The 11,182-nt window shown below is 44.3% G+C and overlaps 1 protein-coding gene across 1 annotated transcript in view; it reads left to right on the top strand.

Moving 5' to 3' along the window:
* Window positions 1-2,932: 2,932 nt before the first annotated feature.
* dip2cb (disco-interacting protein 2 homolog Cb) overlaps window positions 2,933-11,182 on the top strand; it is a 43,122-nt gene continuing 34,872 nt past the window's right edge. Inside the window, exon 1 of the mRNA XM_019875036.1 lies at window positions 2,933-3,179. Within this exon, the coding sequence (XP_019730595.1) occupies window positions 3,098-3,179 (82 nt within the window). The 5' untranslated portion in view covers window positions 2,933-3,097. The remainder of the gene's footprint in view (window positions 3,180-11,182) is intronic.

The following is an 11,182-nucleotide window of genomic DNA, read 5'->3' as shown; positions in this document are numbered from 1 at the left end:
CCCCCTTTACTTTCTTTAGGACTGAGATGCACACGGATGGCTTTTTTTTTTCCCTTCTTTGTGGTTGCCAAGAGAAAATGCTCATTTCAGGAGCTGTGCTGTTCGGGTTTTTTTGAAGCAAGTGCGAAACCAGGAACAGCAGCAGAGGAGCGTTGTCTCCACGCAAAAGATTCGCATCCGGTGTTTGAGAAACTTGAATTTTATTTGAACTTGAAAAGTGACTTTGCCTTAACTTTTATACCAGACAAGCATAGAGTGTAGTGTTTGTCCCTCCCCCCGCTACTAAAGAAGAGAGAATATATGGTGACCTAAGGCAGAGTGCAAATAAATCTATTGGCGTCTTTTGTTTCTCTTTGCCCCTATTGTACAAAAAAAAAAAAAAGTAGTTTCGATTCAGGTTGTTTTGGGCGGGCAAAAGTGAAACCGTGTAAATGCAAACAGAGTCGATACTGTATTAAATATTATGCACTTTGAGGTGTGTGCTTTGCTTGTACAGTTGTAAATACAAAGATTAAAAAAAATAGGAGGTACCTAAAAAAAATCTATTAATGTCGCTAACGAGCTGGATGTAGGATTAAAACAACAAAAAAAACTTAATATTGTGCTTTTCTGAACTTTTTCTTTTCTAATTCGATTTGTTTTGTGTGAACTTTGACAAACTGTAATTTTTTTGTTTGTTTTCATTCCATTGACGTTTTTTTTTTTCCTTCTCGTTTACACGCCGGTGATTCACCACAAAAAGAGTAACAAAGAAAACACTCAACGCAAAAAGACCACAAACTTCCTCAACTATTTTTTTTTCTTTTGGGGAAACTTTCAAGAGTGTGGGAGATTCCCACCGAACTCCCATTGATGTGTTCATCTTAGATTAGATCAGCAGAAAGAAAAATTGTGTTAAATGTGCATTTATCAGAACACTGACTAACATTTTGTGTTTATTTTGATGAGCATTTTTCTCAATTGTACCAACTCTGGTCTTGGAGCTAAGCTAAACTACACACATCGGCAACACCATTTGATTTCTGCAACATCGTCTTGGCTACTCTAATCATCATCCTGTTGTTTTTTTTTTTTGTTTTGTTTTGTTTTTTTGGGGCGTCTGATTTTGTGTACACTGCTGAGGTTGTAACACGTAAAGCACATTTGAAGCACAGGCTAACCGGTGCATACTTCTCGTTAGCCACCCGCTTGTTAGCTTGCGGCTAGGTTTGGCCCTTGAAATGTTGATCCTGTCTCAACATTTGTAAGAACGTCAAAACTTTTTTGTCTTGTTTAAACCTCTTCATGTGAGTGAAAAGTACGGATGTTTCTTAATAAAACAAAAAAAAAACAGACTGCAAGAGGGCGCTAGTCTGTGGCTAGCGTGTAGTTAGTGCGCAACTAGTGTGTACATAGCCTTCGGTTTGGGCGTTTTCCCCATCATCACTGGCCTGATTTCCTTTGGACTCTGAACTGTGAACGCGCACGTGTGTGCAAACAAACAGAGCCGCCCTTCCGGAAAGATGGTCGCCATCATCTCACTTGGGCGATGCCCCACCTCCCCTTGGGTGACCGTTCATATTGGTCACCTCTGTCCTTGTTGGCTTGTTTTGACCATGCCGTTCTCTCCTTAATGGAGCACAACTGAGAAAAACATCAGAATTGGTGTCTTTCTTGTAAAACCCAATGAATGCAAAAGATTCAAGTTCTATCTACTCACTGTGGTTTCACTCATTAGCGCTAACCTACTTGCTACGCTAACAGCTGTGGACAATCGTGGATTCTGCGTCAGGGCTCGCCTAAAGACACCTTTAACCATCTTTTTTTCTTTGTCTATTTTTTTTTTTGGACCATTTGACCTTGTTTTTTGCTGTTTTTTTTTCTTTTGTGAGACTGGAATCAAGCGCGTGGTTGGCTTGGAGATAATTTATGTTACTCTTGTGACAGGATGTTCAACTTGTCTTATTTGGAGGAAATAAATGTAGCTTACTGGAAAATAAACATTTAGGCACTGTTGAGGAAATGCGGGACTCTGTCTTTTATTTTATTTTTCTTACCTCATCCATGACAAATAAGGAATGTTCTTTTTCCCAGAATGAAAATGTTCATATGAGGCTGATTTACAGGCATTCATTTATTCCAATGACAGTTTTTGTGATTCATTAATACAATTACAGTATAGTGTTTGATGTTGAAAAGGATTATAATGAGTGGGTTTTCTCTGGGTCCTCCGATTTCCTCCCACATTCCAAAAACATGCATGGCAGGTTAATGGAACTGGCTAGCACGTCCGCCCCACAGTGCAGAGGTGCAGGGTTTGATTCTGGCTTCTGCCTTATTGTATGGAGTTTGCATGTTCTCCCCGTGACTCCGTGGGTTTACTCCGGTTTCCTCCTACATTCCAGAAATATGTATGGCAGGTTAATGGAACACTCTAAATTGTGCCGAGGTGTGGTTGTGAAAACAGGGTGAAGTGCCCATCCCTGCCATTAACCATGTACTGTACTCCCAACTGTGACCACCCCAGATACGGCACTGCCAGCGCTGTTAGTTTTGCCACCCAGCAGGGGGCGCCAGAGACTGAACAGGACGTTTTCAACATGTGCTCTCAACAACATCCTGTAAACTGCAACCGCACACTTTCAAAACACTGAAATTGTGCTTTTTTCGTAAATCGCCCATTGAAAGAATTTTACAAGTATGTTTTCACCATTTCTACTCGTATTATGTTACACCTAAATGTAATTTAGCTATGACAAAGTATGTAGATGTAAAATAAAGCATTATAGGGAGGAAAAAAAATCGTCATTTTGATGCACAAGGTTAGCAGTGGTTAGGAGATCAAGGCCGGAAAATGCAGGAGCTTTCTTCCAAAATAAAACCACTGCTGAACATCAGTAGTTGTTAATGCTTCTATTATTTTGGCAGTCACGCCACCGGAAGCAACTGCCTCATGTCGGCGAACTTGACGCCTGGAGCAAATCCGCGCTGACTGAAACACGGAGAGGTTCCGACTCGTTTTTTCTGGATATTTTCAAGAGAATTTGACGAAGAGTGGAGAAAGGAAAAAAGAAGACGCGAGAAATAAAGGACAGTGAAGGCGCCTGACGACGGCGGAATGGCGGACGGGGACCCGCTGGTGCCGATACCCATGGAGGTTCGGGCCAAACTGGCCGAGCTGGAGTTGGAGTTATCCGAAGGTAAGTGACACCGTTTGCTGGTTCCGTTCGGCCTTGCCACTCCATTCGGCTCGGCTCGTTGGCACTTCGCTGTGTGCTGAGGTGTCGGACTAGCTGTTCCAGAGTTGAACCGAGGAAAAGTTAAACTTATGATTATTGTTATTATTATTATTATTATTATTATTCCTTTTCCTGAACGAAGATGGTCTCTTGCGTCCAGCTGCAGCACAACAACTTTACTGTCAGCACAGGGGCCAAAACAACAGCAGCAAAAATGTACTCGTCAAAGACGCTTTTACATCATTAGCGGTTCACTTTTCACTGTCTCACTGTATTGCGGATTTTGAAACCAACAACAAATCAGTTTTTTCCCCGCCATATCGCGGGATTGCTGATTATTTTTGCTTTCTAAAGTTACTGGAGATTCACGTTGTATACGAGTGTGGATTTAACTGAGAATGAACAAAATTTGGGATCATTTCACTTGAAGTGCAACTATTGAATGAACCATCAACAGCTATTTTGATAATTGATTAATTGCTCAGAGACGGTGTTGAACGTGAGATTGTTCAAATCATCACAAGTTGAGCCTCTGTAAATGCTTTGCTTTTTAGCCACGGGTTCAGGGTCAATAAGTTGCTTCTATATGTGGTTCTGTGTCATTGGGTTGGTTCTACAAGTTGTTCTGTGAGTTCGGCTTGGTTCGACATATGATTTCGGGGCATTGGATCGGGTCTACTTGTGGTTGTGTGTAACCTGGTGACAGTTTTATGGGGCTCCTATGTTCAAAATGCTAATAGTAACTAATTCTTCTGTCATGGGTTTATGATGTCGATCAAGGGAAACGCTTTGATGAGACTATGTTAGTACTGATTTTTGTCACGCTATAATTATAAAAACAATAAGAATGATAAAAACAAAAAAGAACCCAGACTGATCCAGTACTTGGGTCAATAAGAGGCTACAAGCTGTTTAATGCCACACCCAGCTGAAGTTTACCGACAAACTAAACAGAACCCAAACAGAGCTCCACTTTGTGTGGAACAGCCAAACTGCCTGAAGGCCCCGCTGGCTTCATGCTAATGCGAATTAGCATCTGTAGTGCAGTGCTAGAACCCTTCGCATGACATGTTGAACAGAAACAATTCGGCAACACGAAATCAGAAAATATAACTGAACTCACTGTGATGTTTTCTTTATGATCTGCGTAGAACGGCTGCTGTTAGTGCTGCACTAATGTGCTCAGGATGGATATTTGAATGAACACCAGACCTGTAAGCTTTCTGTTCCCCCCCTAATGGTGTCCGCTCACACGTCCCAACTTTTGGTGTAAATGTGCGATTCGCTGCGTTATTTGGCCGCCTGCCTCACGTGCACTTTCACCTTCTTTTGGCGTTTACACGCATCAAATGCCCACGTGGGGTCGCTTCAACATCTTGGTTTTTGTTATTGGTCCTAAGGCTGCTTTTATCCATTTATCCACTGCCTCATCTTTGTCAACTTCATCGTCATGTCTTCACAATGTGACACACACATACCCTTGTGCAAACAAACACACACAAACAGATAAACAATTATACACACACACACACACACACACACACACACACACACACACACACACACAGATGAGATAAGATGCACCCCCCCACACACACATTCACAAACAGACAAAAAAATCTGACACAAACACTACTACACACAATCAAACAAACAGGCATAGTACACACACAAAAACAAAGAAATTAACATTTACACACACTCAAACACTCAACACACACAAAGATAAACAAATACAGTATACCTGTCGAGAGAGACACACACACACACACACACACACACATACACACACCTGCACACATAAGCAAACATGAATTACCCACACACACACACAATACACGCACGCACCATGTGTTCACAATGTTCCACTCACTCACTCGCTAACCCAAATGTGGTGTCGTCCCTTTGCCGCTCCTCAGCACTGTGTGAAAACGTGTTTTTGTCTGCCATGTTGCTTTTGTCCCGGAGGTGATGTCATCTTTGGAGCAGGTGGAAAGCACCATGGGAGGAGGGTGTGTGTGTGTGTGTGTCTGTGTGAATGTGTGTGTTCATGTTTGTGTGTTTGTCGGATGCGGGTATTTGCATGTTAGATTGCACTCGTGAGTGTGTGTGTGTGTGTGTGTGTGTGTGTGTGTGTGTGTGTGTGTGTGTGTGTGTGTGTGTGTGCGTGTGTGTGTGCGCGGGTACGCATCCGTGTCGGATTGCATCACGAAATGTCTGGAGCACTTTTCCTGCTGGCTCACTTGTCGAGCTGAGAGGGGGCGCCGCAAGGAGATTTTGAGGTGGGATTTGTTGGGGGGGGGGCTTCATTGGGTGTGATTGTGTTGCGATGGTCTTTACGTTTGTGTTCACTCAAGCCCCCCCCGCCCCCTTGCCGTCCTGCCACCAGCTCTCAATTGATTTTGGCCCTTAATCCTCAATTTGATCGGTTTTCATGGACATGCCGCCGCCATGGAGACAACCACAGGTTAAGGAGGGGGTGCCCGTGGGGGTCAAGTGGGGCTTTAGAGCCTTTAATCCCCTTAAATGGCGTCCTTTGATCAGATTGTCATTGTATTTTGCCCAAACCGCAAAATGAGCACACACATCGACAGATGATCGAGTTATCCACAGCGTCTTGAGACGTCAAGTTTACGAAGCCTTTCGCTAGTCTTTGGTAAGCGTGCCGTGTCAGCACATGATCGAAGCATTTTGGCGCCTGTGGCAGTAGGTCGGAATGGGAAGATGACGAGCCGCTCGTTCGCCGCCGCTGATCAATTCCATGTGTGTCTTGGTCCTTGGAACCTTCCCGAGAATTCCCTCATCCTCCCTGGATGCGGTGCAGGAACATCACCGGGGTTCATGTGACGGAAGAGTGCCACGTGGTGCCCAAAACAAAAAAATAAAAAAACGGCGATGGAAAGACAAAGTGGACAAGGGTAAATTGAAGGAAAACAAATTTAACTTTGGGATTAAAAAAAAACAAAAGAAAGAAATGTGGATTAAACATGCAATACTGTACATTTGGGTTGAAAAACATAGAAGTAATGTGGGTCAAAAAAACAAACACATAGCTAAACACATGGGGAAAAAAAGAAAACGTCCGCCTTACAGTGCAGAGGTCGTGGGTTCGATCCCTGCTCCGGCCTTCCTCTGTGGAGTTTGCATATTCTCCTCAGGCCTGTGTGGGTTTTCTCTGGGTACTCTGGTTTCCTCCCACATTCCAAAAACATGCATGCCATTTTAATGAAACACTCTAAATTGTCCCTCGGTGTGGGTGTGGCGCGGATGTTTGTTCGTCACTGTGTGCCCTGCGATTGGCTGGCAACCGGTTCAGGGTGTCCTCCGCCTACTGCCTGAGGACAGCTGGGATAGGCTCCAGCACGGCCGCGACCCTCGTGAGGATAAGCAGATTGGAAAATGGACGGTTGGATGGATGTGTGTGTGCACAAACGTGCGCGCACACACACACACACACACACACACACACACACACACACACACACACACACACGCACACGCACACATAGAGAGCATGGCGATCTGATGCAAATTGTCATCTCGTTGGAACAAGTCGGCTGACATGAGGAGCAGTCGGGCGTCTCCTTTGGGTGCAGGTGGAGCGCTACTCGGTCCCCTGCACTTTGCCGAGCAAGTGGGCCCAAGTGGCTTGACTTTACTGCTGGGTAATTGGGAAGGGCACCAAAGCAAAGCTTCCTCTTCTACTTTTTATTTTGTTACTCCAACTCCTCCTGTTCTCCTTCTTCTTCCCCTTCTGCTCCTTTTCTTTTTTCCTCTGTCTCACTTTATCGCCCTGCTCTTCTTCGCTTTTTTGACACTCCCCTTTGGCTCTTCACAGTTTCTTCTTCTTGTTCTCCTTCTCTTCCTCCTCTTTTTTTTCTCTCCACCCTCTCCCTTTGCTCTTCCACCAACCAATTATTTTCATCCTTCTGATTCCTACTCTTCTTTGCCGTCTCCTCCTTCCTAATCCTCTTCACGGTCTGCCATCAGCCTTTTCTTTTTGTTACTCCTCCAGCTCATCTCTTTTTTTCTCTCTCCCCTCCTTCTTCCCTTCTTGTTTTTCTCCTTCCACCTTATACTCTTCTTCTTCTCCTACCTCCCCTTCATTTTCCTCTTTTCACTTTATTCTCTTCTTCTGTCCCCCTCTTTTTCCTCTTTCACCTTATTCTCTTCTTCTTCTGGTTCTTTTTCCTCTTCTCTCTTCTTTTTCTTTGTCTTCTTCTTCTTCTCCTCATCCTCCGCCACCTTTCTTCTCCCCATGTCCGTGTTCCCATGATGCTCTGTGCGGCATCTGGCGTTTCTTTTTTCGTGTGTTGCTCGGTTGTGCTCACAAACAAAACAAAGTATCTCATGCCTCGCCCCCACCCTCTAGAAATCTATTTCTGGGTTTAATAAATTGTCCCGCGTGCGCGGGCGTGCGTGCATGAGAGATTCCCAAAAAGAAGCGCAGGGGGATTTTCCCGGCTACATAGAAGTCACGACTACCATCTGCATCATCATCATCATCACCATCATCTTCTCATGTTTGTGGACATCCATAGAGCCTTCAAATAAATACTAATCACAAAAATTCAATTTTCGATTCTTTGTCGCAGTTTCTCAAATTTTTTCCCTTTTACCCAATCACCTGTATGTTTGCTTTTTTTGTATCCCATCCCTCGCTTAATAACATTATTTGGATCCCTGTGGCCACATATTGTCACTTTTTCGGACCCCATCCCCCGTTTATTCTGGTTCTCTATTTAACCACATATTTTTATTTATTTATTTATTTTTTTGCAGCCGATCCTCTGCATTTTTTTGACCTAATTCCCCAGATATTTGCATTTATTTTCTTTAGCTGATCAGTGACAGAGCTAGACTTTTCTCTGTGGGGGCGCTATGTGCTGGCCAAGGCAACCTCTCCGCCAGTGTACCCGATCCCCGCTTATTTCCGTTTTAGTTCTTACCCGATCTCCCGCTGAATCACCCTTTCTTTTTTTTTTTTTTTAATCACTCCCTTGCTTATTTAGAATGTTTTATTTTTTTGTGGAATGGATCCTTGCATATGTGTGTGTGTGTGTGTGTGTGTGTGTGTGTGTGTGTGTGTGTGTGTGTGTGTGTGTGCGTGTGTGTGTGTGTGTTAAATCATATTTTTTCATATTACACGATATGACTACTAATGTAACCGCAAACATATGCACCACCAATCGAAAATTGTTTGCTCGATGATGACAAGCCAGCAGGAAAGAGTTCAGAAAAGATCAAAAGTCCAACGTTTGGCAAGCAGATTCGTGTCTCAAATGCACGACTACGATCGTCAGCGCTCAAAGTCACGTACAACGTAACCAATAAACCGGAATCAATTAATCCAATCGCCTCATTCTCGCAAAAAGAAAAGACACCAACTGCTTCGCACATCAAGAGGATCACATTAAGGCCAGAGTTATTATTTATGATTTTGTAAATGGTTGATCCTCTCTAAAATAAATCTCAGCCAAAGTCCTCTCAAAGCTTTAGTTTTGGCTCATGATGCTCAAATGACATTTATTTCGTGTGTGTGTGCGTGTGTGTGCGTGTGTGTGTGTGTGTGCGTGTGTGTGTGTGAGAGACACTTTGACGATGGACAAATGTAACTTTTTAAAAGCAAACAAACATTTTAAAATCATGTAAAAAAAAAAAAAAAAAAAAAAGATTTAAAAAACTGTTTACATCAACGTCTTGTCGAAAGGGATCTTTTCAGAAGAACCAAGTAATCCATAAAGTACCAACGTTACTTTCTCTCGGAGTACTGAGCATTGAGCTGATTTTTAATTTTTTTTTTTTCCAAGGCAAGACTGATGCGCGGGGATGAGCGGCGGACTCGTTGACCCAGTTGCTTGGCCGTTCCGCTTTGGCATTTACCCAGCAGATTAAACGTGCTAACGTTCACAATCGCCAACTCACTCCGACGCGATGAAGTCGGCCGCCGCCGCAAGACAAGCCAAACCACAAACATGTCACTTTGGACGGGGTCTCGATGGCTGCTGATAAAGAAGGCCCGCCTGGTTTTCAACTTCCACACGAGCTCCTCAAGTTGGCTCGTGGCAATTAGCATGACAATGATGATAATGTGACATTCTTTGACGCTCGAGTAAACGAGCGCGGATGGGCGGCGAACGGCCGTTGCCACTAGCGAGATACCGCGCGAGAAGGCCGCGTGACTTGTGCAATCAATGTCCTCTTTGTAGACAATTTGAGGCGCCTCATCTTTTTTTTCTCGCCGACGTTTTTTTTTTTTCTCATTTGCCAGCAAAACATTTCCCGCATTTGATAAAAGACAAGCAGAAAAAAAATGTCACGAGGAGGACGAGGAAAAACAGTCACAAACTAAGCTAGTCCCGTCTCAACAAGTTTTGGAAGTCGCCACACTTATAAATATATACGATCCATCCATCCATCGATCCATCCATTACCCATGTACATACAAATCAACGTATAAATCTCTTGACATATAAATGTATACGTTTTCACGTGGCTACATTTCATCGTATTCTGAGCTAAATAATTGGAATAACCTTCAATTGTATACGGATTGTAAATGTATTAAGTCATTGACTCCCTTGTTGCAAGTATTTTGTGATATATTTTGCTGTATGTCACACGTTCACACAGCTTCATGCGCGAAAGCTATCGCACGCAAAAGCTAGCGCACACAGATCACATGCATGTCATGTGTGAAAGCGCAAGTTCCAGTTGCTCTCTTTGCCGTTGGCGAACAGTCCACGGCCGTATGACCGCCTTCGGGCCCGACGAGCCGCCGCCATGTGATTGGCGCTCGCGTGAAACAGACGCCGACTGTTTGATTAGCAACAAAGGTTGCTTGATTAGACACACGCGCAGAGTTATGCACATGCGCATTCATGAATATCGACGCGTACACATTCATGCTCTTGCGCACACACACACGCACACACACACACACACACACACACACACACACACACTAACTTCAAATGTAGTGTTAACGCTACAGTGAGGAAGACGGCTGCTTTCTGTTTTTGTATGAAAGACAAAGAATGTGTGTGTGTGCGTGTGTGTGTGTGTGTGTGTAAGGAGGCGGGTGCTAAGGCATGATTTTGTATATTTTTGTACTCTGAGTGTGTGTGTTTGTCAAACAAGAATGTGCTCACTGACGACCAGCGACAGATGCCTAGCTTCAGGCCCTGCCAACATCTGTGTGTGTGTGTGTGTGTGTGTGTGTGTGTGTGTGTGTGTGCGTGCGTGCGTGCGTGTGTGTGTGTGGCTTTGTGAGTGCGTGTGTTTTTGTGTGTGCTCCCGTCAGGACTCTCGGTCCGTTCATGTGTTGGCTTCAGCGGCGCTTGTAAAAAAGGGATTGACAGCTTGCCAGTTAGTGCCACTTGAGCGTTTTTTCTGCTTTGGACGAACCGAGGAATGTTTGTGACGACGGCAGTTTATATGAGTGCAAAGCTATGGAGCACGTTGGGCCAGTGCTCAGTGCGTCTGCCTGACACGTTGGACGTTGGAATGCCTTTATATTTTCCATCAAGCCATAGTTTGTCATGACGTGCCCTGTGGTTGACTGGTGACCAATCCATTGTTTGTCGAAATGCATGGCTCGCGGTCCTTTCCCAACCTAGAGGTTGGTGATTCAATCCCTGGCCATTGCGACCATGCCGAAGGGTCCTTGAGCAAAATACTCCCCCCAGTTGCTCCGGATGCTGCATCATCAGTAGGTGAATGACGTTAAAAGTATAAAGTGCTTTGAGTACCCCGAGGTAGAAAACCGCGAAATAAGTGACAGCCCATTTACCATTGCCTGGCGACCAGTACAGGGCGGCCTGCACTCCAGGTGGAAAAGCACTACTCAAAAGCCACGTTTGGCCCACTTTGATGACATCAGACACCAGCAATTCACCCGTTGGTGGCACCTTGGAAAATTCCCACAGTCCAAGCCTGTCGAACACACACACACACACACACAA

This window comes from Hippocampus comes, unplaced genomic scaffold (assembly GCF_001891065.2).
Source record: "Hippocampus comes isolate QL1 unplaced genomic scaffold, H_comes_QL1_v1.1 scaffold20, whole genome shotgun sequence".
Taxonomy (NCBI): domain Eukaryota; kingdom Metazoa; phylum Chordata; class Actinopteri; order Syngnathiformes; family Syngnathidae; genus Hippocampus; species Hippocampus comes.
The sequence above is the reverse complement of the archived record's forward strand: the minus strand, read 5'-3'. Positions and strand labels throughout refer to the sequence as shown.